General features: G+C 39.4%; 1 protein-coding gene across 9 annotated transcripts in view; it reads right to left on the bottom strand.

The window, feature by feature from the left end:
- Nucleotides 1–25,433, bottom strand: part of LOC140480553 (uncharacterized) — a 72,567-nt gene that overhangs the window by 30,431 nt on the left and 16,703 nt on the right. For all 9 annotated transcript variants that reach the window (XM_072575534.1, XM_072575525.1, XM_072575526.1 and 6 more), the window contains 7 exons: nucleotides 24,728–24,755; nucleotides 24,084–24,188; nucleotides 21,468–21,604; nucleotides 12,511–12,633; nucleotides 6,617–6,683; nucleotides 5,404–5,493; nucleotides 2,193–2,760 (listed from right to left, as the gene is read on the bottom strand). In XM_072575534.1, the coding sequence (XP_072431635.1) occupies nucleotides 2,193–2,760; nucleotides 5,404–5,493; nucleotides 6,617–6,683; nucleotides 12,511–12,633; nucleotides 21,468–21,604; nucleotides 24,084–24,188; nucleotides 24,728–24,755 (1,118 nt within the window). The remainder of the gene's footprint in view (nucleotides 1–2,192; nucleotides 2,761–5,403; nucleotides 5,494–6,616; nucleotides 6,684–12,510; nucleotides 12,634–21,467; nucleotides 21,605–24,083; nucleotides 24,189–24,727; nucleotides 24,756–25,433) is intronic.

Genomic DNA, 25,433 nt, shown 5'->3' with positions numbered 1-25,433 from the left:
AAGTTTCATTTAATGGCTTGGTAAAGTTTTAAAGTGATTGAATTTTAGCCTCAGTGGAATTTGAATTAAAAAAATTAGTAAGGGAAAGTGTTGAGTAAAAATAGTAAAAGATTTGGCATGGTGTCTCAGTGGTGAGCACTGCTGCCTCACAGCACCAGGGACCCGGGTTCAATTCCATCTTTGGGCAGCTGTCTGTTTTGAGTTTGCACATTCTCCACGTGTCTGTGTGGGTTTCCTACGGGTACTCCGGTTTCCCCCCACAATCCAAAAGATGCGCACATCAGGTGAATTGGTCATGCTAAATTGTCCGTAGTGTTAGGTGCAGAGGTAAATATAGGGTTGGGGTGGGTTATTCTTCGGAGAGTCAGTGTGGACTTGTTGGGCCAAAGGGCCTATTTCATACTTAGGGAATCTAATCTGATCATCTCATCTAATCATTCATTCAAGGTCTAAACTCTGGTCGAAAACTTACTTGCAATATAAGAATAGTGAGAGTTGTAATTGCAACTGCAAGGTCAGAAGAATTGTTTGTTTGATCTCTCAGGCTGAAGTGAGAGAGGGCTTGTACTCAATTCGTCAGCTGTGACAAAGGATTGTAGTCACTTTATATTAGAGTTGATTTTAAATACTTTCCAACAATTGGTACAAATTAATATCCTTCCTAATTTTCTGTGCTAAAATTTGTAGAGAATTTGGAAGCGTTCTTAGTGATAAACAAATACTTAGACTATTGGCAAATAATGCAGTATATCTGGTAAATACTTGGGAAGGAGTATAACTGTCAGAAGTATTGTAAGGTATCGCAACGACAGATAATGGAGGTATCTGGTAGACATCACGAGATTATCGGAAGACTTAGGGCTGTACATAGAGTTTTCCATTGATGATGTGTTTGCTGGATTGGATGTGTGGATATGGCTACCATTGGCATCAATGTTGCATATTATTGTAACTCGAAAGGTGTAAAAATGTTGTATTCAGCTGAGGAAAGTTAGTGTCATTGACCTCTCCTCTTATCTGAGCTGTAAATAAGCTGGCAGCTGAGCCCCAAGTGAAAGCCAGATTCAGAGTAGTCTCTGGTCTCTCCCGCTTGTGGTAAAGAGATCTGAATACAGGTTGTTTGTTTTGCTGAATACAGAACTCAAGACTTCTCGTTGATATTTTCCTCTACAACATGGTTATGATTGTTGTAGCTCTGGGACATCTCTCCAGGGGTTCCTCAGGATAGTGTGCTAGGCCCAACCATCTTCACCCTGTTTCATCAGTGACCTTCCCTTCATCATAAGGTCAGATTGGGGATGTTCACTGATGATTGCACAATGTTCAACATCATTCATGACTCATCAGATAATGAAACAAGGCTTTGACAATATCCAAGCTTCGGTTGTCAAGTGGCAAATAACATTCATGCCACACAAACATCAGGCAATGACTACCTCCAATAAGAGACCATCTCATCATCTCCCCATGACATTCAATGGCATTACTAGTAAGGAATTTCCCACTATCAACATTTTGAGGGTTATCATTGACCAGAAACTGAATTGGACTAGCCATACAAATATAGTGATTACAAGAAAACACCACAGGTTTGGAATCCTACAATGAGTAACTCGCCTTCTGAATCCCCAAAGCTTGTCAAACATCTACAAGGCACAGGTCAGAAGTGTGGTTTGTCTGGATGGGTGCCGCTCCAAGCACTCAAAATTTGACACCAACCATTAAAAAAGCAGTCAACTCCCTCCACCATTGATATCGAGTGTCAGCGATGCATACCATCTCCAAGATGCACTGCAGAAATTTCTCAAAGCTCCATAGATAGCTTCTTTGTTATAACTTTGTTGACAAAAATAATTTGAAATGTTGTAGGGTTGGGGTCGTTACAGCAGAGGTGGAGAGATTCTTACTAGGCATGGGAATCAAAGGTTATCAGGGATAGATGGGACTAAGTAGGCAACTCTTCCCTTTTTTTAAATCATAAAGGGATCATTTAATACTTGTAATTTGTGAATGGCAAGATTTAAATAATTCAATTGCCTCTGTATTGTCAAGCTAACTCAATTAATGCACAAATCTTAGAAATTGCTGACAAACGAAAAGGACACAATCTTTAAATCGACAGTGCTACACTCAAACTAGCTCATACGCTTGTTTTTTGCAAAAGAAAATATTTATGATTAAAAAAAACCAACCCAGTTTGTTCTCTTTCTCTGTATTCATCTTCATATTGTTTTCTGTCATCCCTTTTCCAGTCTGCACCTCTACCGTCATCCATGTATCTCAGCTGATAATCTTTTCTTATATTTGAATATCTATCTGAACTCCTGATATCACTTTCATGTTCCTTGTGGTAGACATTTCTCCAATCAGCTGATTCGTGTATACGATCCCCATATGGCCCCCTTCGCTGATCAGAGTATTGTTCGTAACCAGTACTGGCCTCGACATATTGTTCTCTCTCTCTTTTCAAATCTGTATATCCACTTGAAACATTTTCTTGATATTGCGATTTGTTATCTTTCCTTAGATCTGCATATCGGTCCATAACGCCAATACTCTCTTCATAAAAGTCTTTATCATCTCTTCTCCAGTCAGAATACATATCAGAGGATCGAACTTCAGTTCTATATTGTCCTTCGTCATGTCTTGGAACTGAATACATCATCTTGTTTGTCAGTGATTGTTCTCTTGCGTACACTATGTCTTCCATCAAATCTTGCTCCACTTGCGAGGGATTTCTCTCCCATTCTTGCTGCCATCCTGACCAGATAGGAAAAACAAGTTGCTTAACTAAATATGAACAGAAGTGAAAACTTTGTATAGTCATCTGATAATACAGAACTTAAGTACTGCTGAAAATGACACATTTTTGGCTGGCAAACAGGGCAATTCACAAGAAACACCCAACTACAGTGAATATATTTATATTGTTTGAGAAGAGTGCTAATTGATGGGCAGACACTCTGATTGTAAGAAGTGCTGTAATGGAGAATGCAACAGCTAATGATGACTGACAGGGTATGTTTTGCAAACTGTCTTAACGTGTATTAGACAAAAAGGTTTGACAAAATGTATCTCTTTTCAACTTAACTCTGTAATACAGTTAAATACAGTGGACAGCAATTGTTGTGTCAAAGAATTCAGAACGAATATATCAAAGTCTGCTGTTCAGAACATACACATTAGAAATTGCTATTCATTGTTAAACAAAAAGCATATTCAGGAAAATGGCATCTTAAGGTAACTTTAGTATGGTTTCTTTTCAGATGTAATATGATTACTGTTTTCTGTGCATGCATTAAATTTCTGGTTTCTTCCTTTCAACTTCAGATTCCCTTTTGCTGTAAGGTATGTAGCAGGAGGGAAACTAATTTTGTGATTAGTTATAATCACAGAGTCGAAGTTAATTAGCTGTACTGCACAGAAACAGTCCAAATCATTCAAGCCAATCAGATGTCCTAAATTAATCTAGACCTATTTGTCAGCATTTGGCCATATCCTTTCAAAGTCTTCAAATTCACGTACCTATACAGATGCCTTTTAAATGCTGTAATTCTTATCAGCCTCCACCGCTTCCTATGGCAGTTCATTCTATACATGCACCAACTTCTGCATGAAAATGTTGCACCTTAGGTCCCTTTTAATTCTTTCCTCTCTCACCAAAGTATATCATTGATCAGTTATTATTCTGCTTAATTATATCCATTTCAGTGGTTAGTACAGTACTATCTAGTGTCAAAATATCGTACCATGGCATTACAAACATTAACCTAACTTTCAAGAGTTACAGCTCTAAGACTGGGAAAGATCTGTTTACTTTGCAATCCAGACTTCCAAGGTTGAATAAGACAGAGATAGTATACTCTCAAATTGTTAGCCCTTATCAAGGTATCATAAATCACAGCTGAGATCTTACACTAGTGTTTCAATTTATGTAGATGCAATGAATATTCAAGTTAACTTGTAACAAAGAGTTTAAGTTTAGACTTTAATATCTTCTGTATTATTTGCCTTTAAGGTATAAAGGATAACAAACTGATAACAAACATTCAAACACAGTGAAAATAAGTAGTTAGCAATAACTAATTGCCTGACTGAATGGAATTTCAAATAAGCAAGAACTGAGATGTGCATTTAAGGATATCAGTCTTTGGGTATTGACTGCATATGGCTCCTATTTTTTAAAAAACAGAGGCAAAGAATATGTTGAATTGTCCCCATAGTAAAATGACAGTAACAAATGAAGAAGTGGGACCTGTGGATAGCTGACAACTTAAAGACCCAACCAGGAGATAGTGGGAGGTGACATCAATGCCCATCACTTTTAAGAGCCAATTAGAGGGTATCATGTGACCCTTTACCCAATTAGCAATAAGCCTGGTCTACCCTTGGCCAGATGTAATTGATCACAACATGGGTTGCGGCTTGCACAGGAACAACTGTCAGGGACTAATGTCGTGTGAGGAAGTTTGATGTTATCCTACAGATATTATTGAAATCTTAAGTAAAATTTCCTGAGTTACTAAGGAGATTGTCATTTGTTGTCTTAATGTTTAAATTTCAACTGACCTAAGGTTTTTTTTTAATTCACAGGATGACAGAGTCATTGGCGAGGCCAGCACTTATTGCCCATCTCTAATTGCCCAGAGGGCAGTTAAGAGTCAATTACATTGCTGTGGGTCTGGAGTCACACGTAGACCAGTCAACGTAAGGACGAGAGTTCCCTTCTTTCAAGAACATGAGTGAACCAGATAGGTTTTTCTGACATTCGGCAAGTGTTTCATGGTCATCATTAGACTCCAAATTTCAGATTTTTATTGAATTCAAATTCCACCATCTGCTGTAGTAGAATTTGAACCCGGGTCCTCAGACCATTACCTAGGTCTCTTGATTAATATTCCAGTGATAAGAACAAGAGGCCATTGCTTTCTCGAGAAATATTGGAATTTGAGTATAAGACTTCTAAAACTTGCTGACACAAGGATAACTGCTTGTGAACGCCCAGATCTAGGCTGAATTGATTCAGCGGGTCTACTTGTAGCACCTACACAAAGACTATATGCTAAATGAGCCACAACTTCAAACTAAGCAATGAATGGGAAAATAAAAATCACCTTGAGATCCTATTCTTCATTGTTATGCATATGTAAGGAAAAGAAACAGAAGAATATGGTAATGGGTAAACTAACATAAAATAGGAGGTGACCAGTGCAGCATCAACATCTGCACAGACCTATTTGCTAATCTGACATCAAACCTTGGATGAGCCACAATTTCTTGATATTATATCCAGAAAAAAAGAAAATAATCTTTGCTTCACCTTCCCCAACCAAGCCCCATCATCATTTGTATACCCCCAGTTCATGGTTTCAGATTGAAGCTCAGTGTTTGCATAAAATATACCTTTGGATCCATATTCCTGGTATGAACGCTGTGCATAGCTTTGTGAATTCATTCCCTCTTGAAGGCTTCCACCTTGATTCATTCTAACATCTGTGGAGTTAATTTGTGAATACATAGACTGTTGAGGAGTTGCATTCTAGCCAGCTGGAAGAGAAATCTGAAGGATACTTATTTTTAGTTTCACAGAAGGAAGAGAAAACCAAATTGGTTGATGTTGCAAGAAATAATTACATGCTACTGACAAATTTGTTCAGTTGCAGTATATAGCTGAGGAAAACAATGGTAAGGTAAAACATTCAATAACAAGAAGTCACGCTTTCAAGGTGAGAGGTGAAAAGTTGAAGGGGGATACACGCAGCAAGTACTTTACACAGAGGGTGGTGGGTGTCTGGAACTCGTTGCCAGCAGAGGTGGTAGAGGCAGGCACAGTAGATTCATTTAAGATGAGTCTGGACAAATGCATGAGTAAGTGGGGAGCAGAGGGATACAAATGCTTAGGAATTGGGTGACAGGTTTAGACAGTAGATTTGGATTGGCTCAGGCTTGGAGGGCTGAAGGGCCTGCTCCTGGGCTGTTAATTTTCTTTGTGCTTTGATGTACGAATAAGGTAACACGACTTACATTCAGATAATTTAAATGTTGAAGCACAACTAGTTTGCATTTGTAAACTATGACAAAACTGTGAAATCAATTCCTACATAAATATGAAAACAAGTTCCAACCAAAGATATTTCATTTGTTCTGTTATTCTGGGTTCTTTTTAATCCGAAGAGATGATTAAAGAATGAATTAAACGGTAAAGTTAAATTATTTTGCAAAGTTATGGTCTGGGCAGCCTACTCAAGAATGTTTGGAGTGGTATGACCTAGTCCATAATAATTTGAAGCAACAAATTAATCACTTCATTGTGACAGAACTGGAATGGAGTGTGCAGCAGATTCCTAGAAGTAGGCACTGCTCTGTGACTATTTGTTACAAATGCAAGCTTTTGTTTACCATAAAAGAAAAAGCACACATTATATCCATTGGAAAATTCAGATTCAATTCAAAGGCAAATGGGTTTTAGTTCACGAAAGCATCTATTCAAATTCTTACGGGATACTTACTGGAGCATCCCACAGAATCATCAAATTACCGGTGAAGATATACTTTAAATATTTTACCAGCTGTTAAATTTAAATTTGGAATATAAAAGATGATCATGCATACATACCATTGCTTGGAAGTGGAACCCTTTTAACTACGCTAATCGTACTGGGTGGATCCTGTCCTCTGATCACCTATAATTCATAATGTTAATAGGTATCACAAAACAAACAACTCATTGCATATTTTATTTTCATTATATATAGTTTCCATGTGCTGCAACTAAGAAAACTAGCTGATGAAATTTGTTTTCCAACAATTATTGGAAAATGCCATTATTGATCATACTGTAGCAGCACTTAGTTTCTAACGTATTAAAACTCAAATATTGCCCTATACTGAAAAGATTGAAATATGCATTTCAGAACTGCTTCAGAATTACATTTATTTAAAAAACACAGACTGATCATTTAGTTTGTCATTACTAATTAAAAATATTCCTATTGCTCTGTTAGTAACACAGAAAAATAAAAGACAAAGAGTAAGAATACTTACAATGCACAATAATCCTATGGTGTTAACTTGTCCACTAAAACAAATGTTCTAATATCTAGCAACTCTGCATTTCAAAAATGTAGTCATGGGATCACTTTGACAAATAGTGGACATGAAGCAAGCTAATTATTTGAATAATACAGTCCATTAAACCAGGAGGTCAGTCAGTTCAATTAATTGGATGGCTGGTTTGCAATGCATGGATTCAATTTCCATACCAGCTGAGGGTACAATAAAGGACTCCCCTTCTCAATCACTCTCCTCACCTGAGGTGTGGTGACCTTCAGATTAAACCACCACCAAATTATATGGAGAGAACTATCCTATGGTCTGCTGAGACTATAGTCTGTGAGGTCATAGATTCTTGAGGCAAATATAATGTTGCCCAAAAGAACAAGCTCAGGAAAGTCAAGTGAGTAGCACGCGAGTAGGCTGGAACAAAACAAAACTAAGATGCTGGGGAAAACTTAATTCATATTACAGAACAAACCCCCAAACTGAAAAACAAAGTCTGCACATGACTGAATTTAAATTTTAGGTCTCTGAATAAAGGCTTACAGGAAAGCAGCCTTTTACACTCTGTCATTCAATTCACTCACCAACTACACAAGTTTAAAAATTACTCCATTTCCTTCACAATGCATCTTACAATATTTAGCTGGTGGCTTGAAACTGACACAGTAAGGAAGATTTCATCCAAAAAGAGAATTCCTTAAATTACAAGGCCACAGACAACAGACGGTAAAAAGAAAGCATGAATACATAACTCAATTAAAATATGCTTTTGAGAGATGGTAGTGTTAGAAAATCTATATTCACATACAGTTGTTCAATACAATTAAAATTAAAGAATTAATGTTCATATGTCTAGAAACGAGCTACTCTGAACCAACATTCTCTCTAAGCTGCGCAACTGGTTGAAGGTCCTGCAAATGCTAATCACATCCTGACTTTTCCCATCCTCAATGGCCTCAGAAGTCCCCACAGAATATGGAAAACTTAGTTCTGACCTACTAGCAATCCGGCGCATATTGAATTAATCAAAATGTGGTGATCTATTTGCAACAATTTTCAGATTAAATTCAGAATTCTGCAAGTATTAGAGAGGGAGTAAAACTTTAGACTTGTTTAGTTTGGGACCAAAATTTAAGAAAAACATTTTTAAGCAAATCGATCATGAATAATGCAACCAAAAACTGCACCATTCAGGAGATTTATTTTTTGCTATTTAACAGAATACAGGTATCACCAGCAAGGTCAGCTTTGTTTCCAACTGAAAGTCTAGTTCCTATGAATCAAAAATTCCACTTTGTTAAGGCTTGAATCCTAATCTTTCATGCAACAATAAGGGAGAGATGGTGACATGGTGATGTTGTTGCTGGACTCGAATCCAGAAACCAAGGCTAATGCTTTGGGAATATGGGTTCAAAGTCCATCATGGAAAATGGCAAAATTTGAAGTCAGCAAAAGTCTGGAATTTAAAGCTAGCCTAATGGTGACCAGGTAACCATTGTTGAATGTTGTAAAAGTCTATTTAAGTCATTAATGCCCTTTAGGGAAGGGAATCTGCCATCCTTGCCTGGCCTGGTCTCCATGTAACTCCAGACCCAAAGGTTGGTTGACTATCAATTGCCCTCTGAAAAGGTCCTTCCAAACCATTCAGATTAAGGAGTAATTCAGAGTGCGCAACAAATGCTGCTGTAGCCAATGATACCTATTTGCCATGAGCAAATGTGTTGAACAGGTCCTCATGCATTACTGGTTAGATGTAAAAGAACAAAAATCAGTATGTTCAAGTACTCATCATTTCCTTTTGGCAACTTACTGGAACAGGTATGCTTTTGCTATGTGCATGAAAATTGTATTTTTTTCGCTCTAAACTCAGACTTTGCAGGCCAATGTTAGATGATAGTTGAACTTTTCAAACATCTGTTTGACTGGTCCCTGGTATGTTTTTAACCTCCAAGTGAAGTGGGAAAAATAGATGGCAAATGTCTTGGAACAAATTCTTTTGAAATAGCAATGAAGGTGTGTCATCTGGTTTTATTCTGTTTTCAATCATAATCTTGGTTGTTCCAGAATAAACACAAACCTGATTACATCTGATGTTTTGTAAACACTGTATTCCTGCAATCTGTTTCATTGGTTCTTGAAAGGGTTGCTTTTTACACTGGCAAGATTTTATTTATTTTGCCCTGACTCTTCTTAGAAGATGGTGAAGGCTGCTATTTTCTATGACAGTCTTGGGGTAGTAGTACCATGTGATAGTAAGATGATCTGTTGGGTAGGGAATACAGAAATGTAATTCAGATATGGAGTAGACTGGTAACTTGAGTAAATGCTTCCATGATAATGTAACTCTTGTTCTGCTCAAGGGAGAAGGTGCTACCAAAGTAAACAGAGTGAGTTATTACAGCCAAAGTGCGCAAGTGGAGAAGTTCCATTTTGAGGTAAAAACAATGACTACAGATGCTGGAAACCAGATTCTGGATTAGTGATGCTGGAAGAGCACAGCAGTTCAGGCAGCATCCAAGTAGCTTCGAAATCGACGTTTTGGGCAAAAGCCCTTCATCAGGAATAAAGCGTAGAATGTCAATGAAGATGCAACAATCTAGTGCCCTGGAAAATGCCAAGCTCTTTGTACTTTTTTGCAACTGTATCAGGCAATTGATGGCAGACTTGAGCCTTCCAAACTGGCACTTCTAAATAATGACAGAACTTTACAAACATGGAGCACAAGTAGGCCACTTGGCCCTTCGAGTCTACTCGACCAGTACAGGAGTTGGGAGATCATGTTGCGGTTGTACAGGACATTGGTTAGGCCAATGTTGGAATATTGTGGGCAATTCTGGTCTCCTTCCTATCAGAAGGATGTTGTGAAACTTGAAAGGGTTCAGAAAAGATTTACAAGGATGTTGCCAGGGTTGGAGGATTTGAGCTAAGGGAACGGGCTGAATAAGCTGGGGCTGTTTTCCCTGGAGAGTCAGAGGCTGAGGATTGACCTTATAAACGTTTATGACATTATGAGGGACATGGATCGGAAAAATAGATCAGGTCTTTTCCCTCGGGTGGGGGAGTCCAGAACTAGAAGGCATAGGTTTAGGGTGAGAGGGTAAAGATATAAAAGGGACTTGAGGGGCAACATTTTCACGCAGGGGATGGTGTGTTTGAAACGTGCTGCCGGAGAAAATAGTGGAGGCTGGTACAATTACAGTATTTAAAAGGCATCTGGATCGGTATATGAATAGCAAGGGTTTAAGAGGGATATGGACCTAGTGGTGGCAAATGGAACTAGATTAGACTGGGATATCTAGTAAACATGGGCGAGTTGGACCAAAGGGTCTACTTCCATGCTGTACATCTCTCTGAGTCTAACTGCTATTAAAATAAGTGACTTTCTCATTAAGATGGAGTTAAGAGTCAACCATACTGCTGCAAAAGTAGAGTCCAATGGTCCAGACACAATAACTATAGCAGTGTTCCTATCCTCAACGACATTACAGAAATTAGAGTCATAGAGATGTACAGCATGGAAACAGACCCATCGGTCCAACCCTTCCATGCCGACCAGATATCCCAACCCAATCTAGTCCCACCTGCCAGCACATGGCCCATATCCCTCCAAACCCTTCCTATTCATATGCCCATCCAAATGCCTCTTAAATGTTGCAATTGTACCAGCCTCCACCACTTCCTCTGGCAGCTCATTCCATACATGTACCACCCTCTGCGTGAAAAAGTTGCCCCGCAGGTCTCTCTTATATCCTTCCCCTCGCACCCTAAACCTATGCCTTCTAGTTCTGGACTCCCCCACCACAGGGAAAAGATTTTGTCTATTTATCCTATCCATGCCCCTCATTATTTTGTAAACCTCTACAGTCACCCCTCAGCCTCCGACGCTCCAGGGGAAAACAGCCCCAGCCTGTTCAGCCTCTCCCTATGGCTCAGATTCTCCAACCCTGGCAACTCCTGTACTCAATACTTTCACCAATAAAGGAAAGCATACCAAACGTCTTCTTCACTATCCTATCTACCTGCAACTCCACTTTCAAGGAACTAAGAACCTGCACTCCAAGGTCTCTTTGTTCAGCAACATTCCCTTGGACCTTACCATTAAGTGTATAAGTCCCACTCAGATTTGCTTTCCCAAAATGCAGCACCTCGCATTTATCTGAATTAAACTCCATCTGCCACTTCTCAGCCCATTGGCCCATCTGATCAAGATCCTGTTGTAATCTGAGGCAACCTTCTTCTTTGCCCACTACAACTCCAATTTTGGTATCATCTGTAAACTTACTAATTGTACCTCTTATGCTCGCATCCAAATCATTTATGTAAATGATGAAAAATAGAGGACCCAGCAGGAATCCTTGTGGTACTCCACTGGTCACAGGCCTCCAGTCTGAAAAACAACCCTTCCCCACCACCTTTGTCTTCTGTCTTTGAGCCAGTTCTGTATCCAAATGGCTTGTTCTCCCTGTATTCTGTGAGAACTAACCTTGCTAAACAGTCTCCCATGAGGAACTTGTCGAACGCCTTACTGAAGTCCATATAGATCATGTCTACCACTCTGCCCTCATCAATCCTTTTTGTTACTCCTTCGAAAAACTCAATTAAGTTTGCGAGGGGTGATTTCCCACGCACAAAGCCATGTTGACTATCCCTAATCAGTCCTTGCCTTTCCAAATACGTGTACATTCTGTCCCTCAGGATTCCCTCTAACAACTTGCCTACCACTGACATCAAGCTCACTGGTCTGTGCTTTGTCCTTTTCACCCTTTCTTAAACAATGGTGCTACGTTAGCCAACCTCCAGTCTTCTGGCACCTCACCTGTGACTATCAATGATACAAATATCTCAGCAAGAGGCCCAGCAATCACTTCTCTAGCTTTCCACAGAGTTCTCAGGTACACCTGATCAGGTCCTGGGGATTTATCCACCTTTATGCATTTCAAGACATCGAGCACTTCCTCCTGTATAATATGGACATTTTTCAAGGTGTCACCATCTATTTCCCTACATTCTATATCTTGCATATGCTTTTCCACAGTAAATACTGATGCAAAATACTCGTTTAGTATCTCCCCCACTTTCTGCGGTTCCACACAAAGGCCTGATGGGTTTTAATGACAATTGATGATCACCATAACTAAGTTAACTTTGCTTTCCAGATTTTTATTCAGCTTATTTAAATTCCATCAGCTACTTTGTGGAATTTGAATCAATTTTTCCAGGCCATTAACCTGGGTCCCACAATTACCAATCAGTGACATCATTATCAAATCCACTGAAGCACAATTGACAGATTGAATAAAGATCCATTCATGTAATTTTGCCTGATCACTTATGAGTAAAAACTTATTTTAAAATTAAAACTAAATAAAAACACACTGCATGCACTAAGTTTAAAAGAAATTAAATTCTGTTAGTATGCCTCTACCATTGAAATGTTCTGTTGTAACTTACCTTTATGCTCCTCCTTCCTTCCAATTTCTCAATAATAGCAGCTCTTTCTTTAACAATAAGGCTTAACTCCTCTTGCTTTAATTTAGTTGCATCCCACTTCACCATCTCTGGATATTCTCTTGACTAAAAAAAATAAGAAACTTGAAGTAAGTTGTCTAATTCTGATAAAATTACCCTTAGCATAGAATGCAATTGAAATGTTTTCAAAATAAACCGCAGAGAATCCTGGAAATACTGAGCAGGTCAGGTAACAGCCGGCAAAGAGAAACAGAGTTGAACAGTGTAGGGATAATGATGTTTCATTACATAGTTTTAAATGAAGAGTCAATATGAAATATTAACTCCATTACTCTCAGTTTGAAACAAATCATCGGATTAGGCAGTATCTGCATTCTCTGCTTCTATTTCAGATTTCAAGTGTCTGCAACATTTACTGCTTATAAATTTATGCGTTAGTTTGTTTAAAATAATTTATTTTCTTAAGTGCAACTATTAATTCAGGCTGGTGACAGTATTCATGTTAAAATACTATTAATCACAGATGTTGGAAAATAAAAAGATACATTTTGCAGCATACAAATAAAGATAACAGTGATGTGGTAAGGAGGGAACTACCCATTAAGTTCAGAGGGTTCCATAACTCCATTGCATGGCAAATTGAGAATGTGCTTGCAACAATTATTCAACAGAAAAATGTCCTGCTCACACCTACACTATTACACTGCTTTATGACAGAACAGAGCTCCATCCTACTGCCTCGAATCAGCTTTTTATGAACTGGCATGCCAAAAGTCAATTTGCAAAATTCTGCACTATCTGATAACCTAGATCACAAGAGTACACTGTCATAGAATCAGGTAGTATAATGGCTCATCGAGTTTATATCACCAAAACTACATTAAATTTGCACAAGTCTCATCTGTACCATCATCAGTGCAATCACACCCTTCCTATAGTGACCAGTAGATAGTACTCCACCTCTGGTCAAATCGAAGTTCTGTATAGCTCCAACCTAATTCCAAAACAAAACAAAGGACCAAGTACACTGGAGACCAGAAACAAAAACTGAAATTGCTAGAAAAACGCAGATCTATTGGCACCTGTTAAGAGAAAACAATTAATGTTTCAAGTCCAGTGATCCTTCTTCAGAACTGCAGTTCTTCAGAAAGTCCTAGCATTCTGCAATTCACTGAATGCTGCATTACTTTGTAACTTCTTTCAAGTGCACTATCTTACGCTTCTCAGAGTTAAATTCCACTTATGAGCCCATCTGACCAATTCGTCAATTTGACCTTTCTCACCATCAATCTTCATGTCATCTACAAACTTAATTATCGCAAACCCACACCCCCTCCTAAAAAAACATTCTTATCCACATCATTTATACACATCACGAACATTAAGGGATGCAGCACTGATCCCTGTGGTATACCACAGAACCCTGGTCTTTCGTCACACAAACAAACAAAGTCTTATAATCCCTAAAGTGCAGAGAGAGGTCATTTGGCCCATCGTGTCTGCACTCATCCTCCAAACAGCACCCCACCCACCACTCTTATCCCATATCCCTGATTTACCATGGCTAAATCCACCTACCTTGAATACCCCTGGACACTATGGAGTATTTTAGTATGGCCAATCCACCTAACCTGTACATCTTTGGACAGTGGGAGAAAACCCATGCAGACACGAGGAGAGTGTCTAAACTCTACAAAGACAGTCACCCGAGTCTGGAATTGAACCGAGGTTCCTGGTGCTGTGAAGCAGCAGTGCCACCCTGTGTGGTCTTCTACCAGCACACTTTGTCTCCTGTTACTAAGTCAATTTATATTCAACTTGTCAAATTACCCTAAGGAATAAAAGCATTATTGACCCATAATGGTTTGATTTTGAAGAGAAATGAAAGGATGGGGTGTGCAGTTTTCAGACGGCTGTCGATTAGATGTTCTGACACACACAGGTCACATGACTCTGGGATCTTGGCAGATGCAGCTCGCTCAGAAAACACACTACCTCAAAGTCTTCCAGAAGACAATCAGGTTTCACAACAAAAACAGAACAAGAGAGCAAGCAATTTTTGTTCAGCGGCTTCCCCAACTGAAACAAAAAACTTCAACTGCCTTCAAAGCACTATTCAAGAAAGACATATTTGAATACATATGCTTTCCAAGAAATGCCTGGTTAGGAAAGTTCCAATGTGCCTTTTCAAAAAAATTCCAATCCAGTTATCACAGAACTTAAAAATAAATCCATTTGTCCACAAACATCCTAGAATCAAAATGGTTAAACTTGCAGTCTTCACAACATCTGTATCCGGTTATCAGAGAACCCAGCACAAAAATTGTACATCATCTCCACCTCCGCACCCTATTCTGTTTTCTCCTTTCATCCTCCCTCTTCAACAGCTTTTAGGGATCTCACCTAAAACATTTGAGCTTCAAACAACAGCAGGATAATAACAACCCAAATTCATTTCCAGACCTGAAAACATTAGCAGATGTTACAAGACAACTATCAGGAGCTGAGAATGTGGGCCCAGTGACTAATTTCAATATCTCCACCATTAAATCAAGCAGAGTGCATAACAGAGGTCAGGAGCTTTCCATTTGGGAGACTTGACCAACTGGCTGTAGGCTATTCAACAAAGGCGTACCTTTTCTTTGGCAAGGTCATTATGCCAATGGAATTCACACCATCAAATAGTATCACAAACATAAAATCCACATAAGCAGTTTTGGTGAAGATCCAACAAAAAGCAGTGTCATCATGGGAAAGAAATGGAGAAAGAACTTGATTCTAATAAGAGTTTTTCATTCCTGAGTGCTCCAAATAACTAAATTTTGCATTATATTAACTGCTATGTAGTTCCTTAATGCATCATTTGAAAAATTCACTCTGACAATGCAGCATTAGATTTTTTTAAGTTTGCATTTGAGTGGAGAAAGTCACTGACCTGGCCAGCATTTATTTCTTATTCCTAACATCTCTAAAATGTGGGTAAGCTGCCACCTTGTGTTGTTGTACTCTGTGTGGGCACAGGTATACCCTCTGTGCAATCAGGGAGGGAGTTCTAGAATTTTGATGAGCCGTGAAGAAAAAGTGATATAGTTCAAAATCAGGATAGTGTGTGTTTTGAAGGGAAGCTTGTAGATGTTTGAGCTTCCATGCATCTGCTGCCCTTCTTCATCCATGTGATGAGGTCATGGGTTTATAACATGGTGGCGAAGGAGCCATGTCAAATTATTGCAATCTTCTTATAGATGGAACAGAGAGCACATAAATGGTTAAAAAAAAGGCTAGAAAAAGTAAGATGAACAGGTGAAGTTGTCGACATTGTATTGAATGTTATCAAGTATTGTTGGAGCTGCACTCATGTTTGTTTAGTGGCAGGAAGAGTGGGAGTGACGACAGGAGACTGCTGGGGAAATAAATCACTGCTTTAAGAATTTACCTTGTGAATAGGTGGAGCACACGCTGAACAGTAGCAGACACCAGACTGATGAGTAAGTGAAGTAATATATTTGGGCAGTTGCATTACCCAAAACACTAGTTAGTTAGTGTCTCCCACCCATCCTCCTCCTCTAACCAAAAAAAGAGTTCTGTGCACCAGATTGCTAAGGTAACTAGTTTTTAATTCTTTTTTTCCAATAGTCGCTTTGGGAATTTAGAATAGTGGGAATGGAGGTTAGGGCATTTGAATGTTCCTCCTGCAGAATGTGGGAGGTAAGGTCCCCATTGGTGTCCCTGCTGACTTCATCTGCAGGAAGTGCACCCAACTCCAACTCCTTGAAAACCGTTTTAGAGAACTGGAGCTAGAGCTGGATGGACCTCGGATCATTTGGAAGGCGGAGGGGGTTATTGAGAGGAGTTACAGAGAGGGAGTAGTCACACTTAAAGTCAAGAAAAAGGCAGATGGATACAGTCAGGGGACGGAAAGGGAACTGGCAGACAGAGCAGGGATCCCCTGTGGCCATTCCCCTTAATATCAAGTATACCATTTTGGATACTGTTGGAAGTAGATGAGATGGGGAGAAACTTACTAGGGGTATGCCATGGGGTACATGTCTCTGGCACAGAGTCTGTCCCTATTGCTCAGAAGGGAAGGGGGAGAGGAGCATAGAATTACTCATTGGGAACTCCGATGGACGTGCTGCAGAAACGGGAGAAACTCATGTTTGGTGTGTGCCTCCCAGGTCCGTGATGTATTGGATCGTGTTTTTGGGAGCTTTGAGGGGGAGGGGGAGCAGCCCCAAGTTGTGGTCCATATAGGCATGAACAACATAGGTAGGAAAAGGGATGGGGATTTAAGGCAGAAATACAAGAATCAAGGGTGGAAACTTAGGTCTACAACAAACAAAGTTGCTATCTGTGGTTTGTTACCCATGCTAGTGAGTGAGAGAGAAAGAGTGAGAGAGAAAGATTTACAGGTTGGTTTACACCCGAACCAGAGGGGTATCAATGTCCTGGGGGAGGAGGATATTTGCTAATACTCTTTGGGAGGATTTAAACTAATTCATCAGAGGGATACGAACCTAAATTGTAGTTCCAGTGTTCAGGAGGTTGGGAGTTGTAAGATCAGAAATGAGGTTTCATGGTCGCAACAGTGCACTGGCAAGCAGGAAGATGGGTTGAAGTGTGTCCACTTTAATGCCAGGACCATCCAGAATAAGGCGGGTGAACTTACAGCATGGGTTAGTACCTGGGAATTCAATACTGTGTCCATTTCGGAGAAATGGCAGAGGGACAGGAATGGTTGTTACTGGCTCTGGGATTTAGATGTTTCACTAAGAACAGAGAAAATGATAAAAGAGGGGGAGGTGCGGCATTGTTAGTCAAGGACAGTATTATGGTGGCAGAAACAACGTTTGAGGACTTGTATACTGAGGTAGTAAATGGTTGAGTTTAGAAACAGGAGAATTTTCCCCTCTTGGGAGTCTTCTATAGGCCTCCAAATAGTTACAGAGATGTAGAAGATACGATAGCAAAGATGTTTCTGGATAGGAGCAAGAGTAACAGGGAGTTGTTATGGGGGATCTTTAACTTTCCAAATACTGACTGGAAATACTATAGTTCGAGCACTTTATATGGGTCAGTATTTGTCCAACTGGTGCAGGAGAGTTTCCTGACACAGTATATAGATAGACCAACAAGGGACGAGGCTCCATTAGATTTGGGACTGGGTAATGAACCTGGCCGGGTGTTAGATTTGGAGGTAGGTGAGCACTTTGGTGATAGTGATCACAATTCAGTTATGTTTACTTTAGCAATGGAAAGGGATAGGTATATACTGCAAGGCAAGAGGTATAGCTGGTGGAAAGGCAATTATGATGCAATTAGGCAAGATTTAGGATGCATAGGATGGGCACAATTACTGAGTGCCCTTGGTAAGTAAGTACCTGTCAGGCAAGGAGGAAGTGGTCAAGCAAGGGAGCTGTGGCTTACTAAAGAAGTGGAATCTCTTGGCAAAAGGAAGCAGAAGGATTTAGTTAGGATGAGATGTGAAGGCTTAGTTAGGGCACTTGAGAGTTACAAGTTAGCCAGGAAAGACTTAAAGAGAGAGCGAAGAAGATCCAGGAGAGAACATGATACGTTGTTGGCATTTGGGATCAAGGAAAACCCTAAAGCTTTCTATAGGCATATCAGAAATAAAAGTAGAACGAGAGTAAGATTAGGGTCAATCAAGGACAGGAGTTGGATGTTATGCCGAAGAGTCCGAGGATTTAGGGGTAGTGTTAAATGAATATTTTTTGTTAGTATTCACACTGGAAAAAGACAATGTTTTCGAGGAGAATATGGAGATACAGGCTATTAGATGGGATTGAGGTTCACAAGGAGGAGGTGTTAGCAATTCTGGAAAGTGTGAAAATTGTTAAGTCCCCTAGGCCGGATGCGATTTATGCTAGGATTTTGTGGGAAGCCAGGGAGGAGATTGCAGAGCCTTTGGCTTTGATCTTCACGTCATCATTGTCTTACAGGAATAGTGCCAGAAGACTGGAGGATAGCAAATGTTGTCCTCTTGTTCAAGAAGGGGAATAGAGACAACCCGAGTAATTAAAGACCAGTGAGCCTTACTTCAGTTGTGGGTAAACTGCTGGAAAAGGTTATAAGAGATAGGATTTATAATCATCTAGAAAGGAATACGTTGATTAGAGATAGTCAACACGGTTTTGTGAAGGTAGATTATGCCTCACAAACCTTATTGAGTCCTTTGAGAAGGTGACCCAACAGGTGGATGAGGGTAAAGCGATTGATGTGGTATACATGGAGTTCAGTAAGACATCTAATAAGGCTACCCACGGTAGACTATTGCACAAAATATGGAAACATTAGATTGAGGGTGATTTAGCGGTTCGGATCAGAAATTGGTTAGCTGAAAGAGGACAGAGTGTAGTGGTTGATGGGAAATGGTCATCCTGGAGTTTAGTTACTAGTGGTGTACTGCAAGGATCTGGTTTGGGGCCATTGCTGTTTGTCATTTTTATAAATGACCTAGATGAGGGCGTAGAAGGATGGGTTAGTAAATTTACAGATGACGCAAAGGTCAGTGGAGTGGTGGATAGTGCTGAAGGATGTTGCAGGTTACAGAGGGACATAGGTAAGCTGCAGAGTTGAGCTGAGAGGTGGCAAACGGAGTTTAATGCAGAAAAGTGTGAGGAGATTCACTTTGGAAGGAGCAATAGGAATAAACAATACTGGGTTAATGGTAAGATCCTTGGTAGTGCAGATGAGCAGACAGACCTCTGTGTCCACGCACACAGGTCCACGAAAATTGCCACAGAGTTGTTAAGAAGGCATATGGTGTGTTAGCTTTTATTGGTAGAGGAACTGAGTTTTGGAGCCATGAGGTCATGTTGCAGCTGTACAAACTCTGGTGTTGCCGCACTTGGGAGTATTGCATACAGTTCTGGTCACTGCATTATAGGAAGGATGTGGAAGCTTTGGAAAGGGTTCACAGGAGATTTACTAGGATGTTGCCTGGTATGGAGGGAAGGTCTTATGAGGAAAGGCTGAGGGATTTGAGGCAGTTTTTGTTGGAGAGAAGAAGGTTGAGAGGCAACTTAATAGAGACATATAAGATAATCAGAGGGTTAGACAGGGTGGACAGTGAGAGCCTTTTTCCTCAGATGGTGATGGCTAGCACGAGGGGATATGGCTTTAAATTGAGGGGTGATAAATATAGGACAGATGTCAGAGGTAGTTACTTTACTCAGAATTAGTAGAGGCATGGCACACCCTGCCAGCAACAATAGTAGACTCGCCAACTTTAAGGGCATTTAAGTGGTCATTGGATAAACATATGGATGAAAATGAAATAGTATAGGTTAGATGGACTTCAAATTGGTTCCACAGGTCGGTACAACATCGAGGGCCTTTATTGCACTGTAATGTTCTATGAATGCAAGTGGACAATATATTAATCATAATCCTAACTTGTGCTTTAGAGATGGTGGAGAAGCTTTGACAAGCCAGGTAGTGAGTTACTCATCACGCAATTCCCCAGCCTCTGACCTGCTCTTGCAGCCATAGTATTTATTTAGCTTTCAATTAATGGTAAACCTCAGGATGTTGACAGTGCAGATTCAGCGATGGTAAAGCCATTGAATGTCATAGGAACATCCTTCATTCTCTCTTGTTGAAGATGATTGCCTGATGTTTGTGTGGTGTACACATGACTTGCAAATTAACAGCCTTATCCTGAATACTTCCAGGTGTTGGTGTAACAAAGCACAAACTGCTTTTGTAATTGAGGAACTACAAATGGGACTGAACCCAGTACAACCAGTGAAAATACCCACTTCTAACCTTGTGGTGTATGCAAGGTTATTGATTAAGCAACTGACAATGGTTGGGCCTAGTACACTATCCTGAGAAACCTGCTGCCATTTCCTGGAGTTGAGATGATTGGCCACCAAAAACCATTACTTTCCATTGTGTTTGATGCGACTTCAACAAAAGATCTTCTCCCTGATTTCGACAGACTCCAGTTTTGTTGGGCTCCCCGGTTAATCTGGACTGGGATCATGTGCTCAAGTCCTGGAAAAAAATCTAAATCCACAACCTTCAATGAAATGTTGAGTCTACCACTCAACCAAGTTGCCACCAGTGTTTATATTCCCATAACAGGGCAGCAGAATTGAAATTAATTTGGAATTAAAGCACAGATCGTCTAGGGAGATGCACTTCAAAAATAACTAAAAGATTATCAATGTCCTACTTTCCTCAGTTTAGAAACTGAATTTAGTGTCCAACTGTAAGCCATGGCCAAGTTCTCCCAAGATGCAAAACTTGGTTCCAATTCCCCATCATTTAAATACTCACTTTAGGAATTTCATTCATTTCTAGCCCTCTTCTGGCCAATTAATTTCAGAATAGTTAAAATCACCAAGGATCACTGTGTTGTTTTTAAATGCACATCTGCAATTCAATAATTCATATTTCTTCCTCCACCTTCCTTCTAGCATGAGATGATCTGTAAACAACTCTCATTAGCGTGACCAGTTTTCATCTTTCGTCCCAACCCATGTGTATATTATTTTTAATCTTTCTAATGGTTACATCAATCTTTTCTTGTCCAAAAACAGCTATCTTCAATTCGTAAAATTCCCTATCTGCTTTAAAAACATGAATCACAGTATTAATTTTTTGTACTCACGCCTCAATATGAATCACCTTATTTTGTTCCTAGTAAGCTAACATTGCCTCTCCTTTCCTTGTTGTATTTGGTATTGTTTGCGACCATGTATCAATGGTTAAGCAATTTCCTTTTAAATAATCTTTGTCCACACCTGCTCCACAGCTAGTTACTCCCTGATCATTTATATCCCCTTTTCAAGTAAATTTACCCCTCACTTTCCTTTTGTTTCCCTTGTATTTTGGCTCATTTAATTTCTTGTCAATTCCTCCCATCTCCCAAGAAAAAGCACATAAAAGACATTCCGATTTACTCATATACTCACCATGTAATTCATTCTGTGCTTGATACCACCAAGGTGTGAAACAAATATGCGCAGGTAACCTGTGAAGTCACATAATGTGCATTCATACATTGGGTCTCTTCCCCCATCCCGCTGGTATTCAATCACATAATTGAGACCTGAATAGACACATCACAGCAATATTTCATGAAGCATTCATAAATACAAATACCATTTCATTTCAAAGAGAAAGACATATCTTACACACAACTTATTAATTGTTAACACAACTGCTGAAGGAAACCCAGGGCGGGATGGGGGTGGGGGGAGGAAGGAGGCGAATAGCAGAAACATGGCTTAAAAATGATTAACATTTGCAAATATAACACGTTCAGAAAGCTACAGGGAAGGGAAAAAAAACGGAAGGGTGGGAAATAATATGGATTATGAAAGATATTGCTGTTCTCGAATGAGAGAATTCCTTAAGGGGGAGCTGTAGAGTCCGTTTTGGTGAAATTGAGAAGAAAGGTTTGATTACCTGACTAGGTGTATTCTGTAGATCTTCAAAAAGACAGAGAGAGACATAAAACTATAATATGGCAGGAAATTAATTCTCAAGATATCATTTGGGACAATGCTAAATCAAAAAAGGAGAAAAATAGAGGAGGAAGCGTTTCTGAAATGTGTTTAGGAGAACATCCTTGGCCAATATTTTCTTGGTTCTACAAGGAAAGATGCATTGCTGAATACGGTACTGGGGAATGAGGTGAATCCAAGGAGGGACACTTGGGGTAAGAGTGATTTTCATATCATGTGATTTAGGTTAGTAACAGAGAAGAGCAAGAAACAATTTATAGCAGACCTTTTGTTGGAATCAGATGAGAAGGAATCTAGGTTCTGAGGCTCATCAACCTGAAACAATGACACCTTTTCTCACTGCCAATATTTTCTGACCAGAATCTTTCCAGCATTTTCGGTTTTTAATTAGAAAATTAAAAGTTTAACAGAACAACTAAAACAGGACAACGGATGATCTTTAAGGAAGAGGTTTTCTAGGTTACACGTATTCTAATGAAAGGGAAAATGAGAAGAATAAAATGAGGCTCTTCACCTGACAAAGAAGGCAGGAAATATTGTAAAACAGTAAGGTATACGAATTCTTCAAGCAAAATCCAAGCTAACTGTTTTTAAAATTCATTCATGGGATGAAGGCATCACTGGCCTATCTCTAATCGCCCAAAGAATAATTAAGAGTCAACTATATTGCTGTGGGTCTGGAGTCATATGTAGGCCAGCCGAGTGAGGATCGGAGTTTCCTTCCCTAAATGATATTAGTGAACTAGATAGGTATTTCCAACAATCAGCAATGGTATCATGGTTATTATTACTCCTAACTTCAGGTTTTTATTGAATTCAAATTCCACCATCTGCTGTGGCAGCATTCAAACCTGAGTCACTCGAACATTATCTGGATTAGCAGTCCAGCGATAATAACACTGGACCAATGCTCCCCAGTGTATGGTACTGTAAGTTGATGGGGCAAATGAGAAAGAAACCAAGTTTGGTAAACACAGTGTGGAAGAACAGATTGGTTCATAATCAGCCAGTAAGAGGTGGAGTGGATCCTATTCGATGTAAAGAATGTGATTTATGCTCAGAGGCAGTTGGAAGGGGACAGATAAAGTAGACAAAGAAAACTGTTCCCTTTAGGTGATCTCAGAGGGACTAGGGTACACAGACATAAAATTTCCAGCAAGAGCCACAAGAGAGTGAGAGTAAAATGTTTTTATACAGTGAGTGGTAATGACATGGAACATGCTATCTCTAGGAATGGTGGAGATGATCAGTGATTTCAAAAGGAAATTGGATGGGCACTTGAAGGAAATAAACTATCAGGCCTCTGAGAAAAAGTAGGGGAATGTGACTGATTGGTTTGCTCAACAAAGATAGTATGGGCTCAGTGTGCTAAATGGCCTCCATCTGTGCTATGAAGACTCCATTGCTCTAAATAATAAAGTATGTTTAAAATTTTGTGCCACTGAAATTCCCTCCAACAAAGTCAGAATATCCCTTTAATTCTTTCTATAAATTTAAAAAAAACAAAAATTGAATAAGAATCTAAACAGAGTATTGATTCAGAGGAAGTGGCATAAACTTTATTTGCTTTGTGCATCAGTATTCATCTTTGACCATCATGTGAAAGTACTGACTTACTTCGGCAGCAAAAACAGAAATTGCTGGAGAAGCTCAACAGGTCTGGCAGAGAGAAAGCAGAGATTATGTTTCAAGTCCAGTGACCCTTCTTCTGAACTGTTCTGGGCCAGTGGACTCAAAACATTACCTCTGCTTTCGCTCCACGACTGCTGCCAGATTTGCTGAGGTTCTCCAATAAGATCTGTTTTTGGTTAAGATCTTGAGTATCCACTGCTCTTTTGTTTTATTTTAGCATTGACTACTTAATGGGTTTTGTACCAGTTTCGTTAGATAAAAGTTGCATAATGTATTTCAAAAAATCTGAATATCCTAAAATGCTTTACAGTCAGTGATGCATTGTTAAAACTGACACAGAGAGGTAATCATAACTGTTTTTACCCATTTTAAATTGCAATAGTAAGTTTTGATCATTTATTCTGCAATTCTTGCGGACAAAATACATACCAACTAAAGGCTCATCAGCATTCCAAGCCAAAAGGTAATCATCAAATGTTCTTGTATCAGGACCCATATTCATTGCAGGAATTGTAGGGTTGCTTGCGTTATTACCTGTCATAACATAAACTCATGACAAATTGCAATTGACCAATATATTGTGAAAACCATAACTTGTTACATGCAGACATTTAACTTAATTGTGGATTAGTGGTGCTGGAAGAGCACAGCAGTTCAGGCAGCATCCAAGGAGCTGCGAAATCGAAGTTTCGGGCAAAAGCCGACGAAGGGCTTTTGCCCGAAACGTCAATTTCGAAGCTCCTTGGATGCTGCTTGAACTGCTGTGCTCTTCCAGCACCACTAATCCAGAATCTGGTTTCCAGCATCTGCAGTCATTGTTTTTACCTTGTTGAATTTAACTTAATTGGTTTATCCACAGCTAGTGTATCAAAAATGGGAAGATATGTTTGCACATCATTACCAACTTGCAGTATGCCTTAAGATGTACGATTACCTAGGCATGTCACACTTTGAAGTGCACCATTAAATAGTGCTGACATTCAGGCATATATTTATCCAACCATTATTAATTAATAAACTGTGTCTCGTCAATAACTTAATATTTTATGGTCTAACAGCAGAAAAATACTCACCCATAGTCTCTTTTAAAATTTGTTCAACCTGTTATGTCATGCCAAGAATGACCCAGCAGCAAGAAAAGAAAATAATGGTCAGTTTCTTTCATTTTCAAAGTAAATCAAAACATATACATCATAACTTACTTAAAGTGCAGATGACTGCATCATAGAAGGAATGAGTGACTGGAGATAATGCAAAACATACCCAATTCAGAAGAACACAAGTCATTAACTTGTACTTGGGAGTGGAGATGTTTGGAGAAATGTGGTGGTGCAACTCCTGTTCTCCCTATTTCCTCATTTTTCTTCAATAATCTTCCAGTCCTCAATAAAAAGTACCCCTCCTCTTCAAACTCCAAGCTTCCGATCAGCATGTACCACCACATCTAGCCCGTTAAAAAGCTCCTATTGTTCCAAATTTGATATTTCAAAAGCTTGGATGCCTGTGCCACATCAATCATTTCACCATTACTCCACATCACCTACATCTCATACTATTAATTGTCAAAAAAAAACATCAGGCTACCTTCCGAACTCTCTTTTCTAATTTCCCACAGACCTGACTTCCTGATGTCTATTTTGTTTTCTCTACCTTTCAAAATTGCATTCACCAGCTCCAAAGGAAGCTTACTTTGATCTTTTCATCTTTCGCAATCATTAATTTTTGACCAACAAATGTTCCCAAATGTCAAAGTCACCCAACTCTACATTTATGTTCACA

This window comes from Chiloscyllium punctatum, chromosome 8 (genome assembly GCF_047496795.1).
Source record: "Chiloscyllium punctatum isolate Juve2018m chromosome 8, sChiPun1.3, whole genome shotgun sequence".
In the NCBI taxonomy this organism is placed as follows: Eukaryota; Metazoa; Chordata; class Chondrichthyes; order Orectolobiformes; family Hemiscylliidae; genus Chiloscyllium; species Chiloscyllium punctatum.
This window is presented reverse-complemented; position numbering and strand designations above follow the sequence as displayed.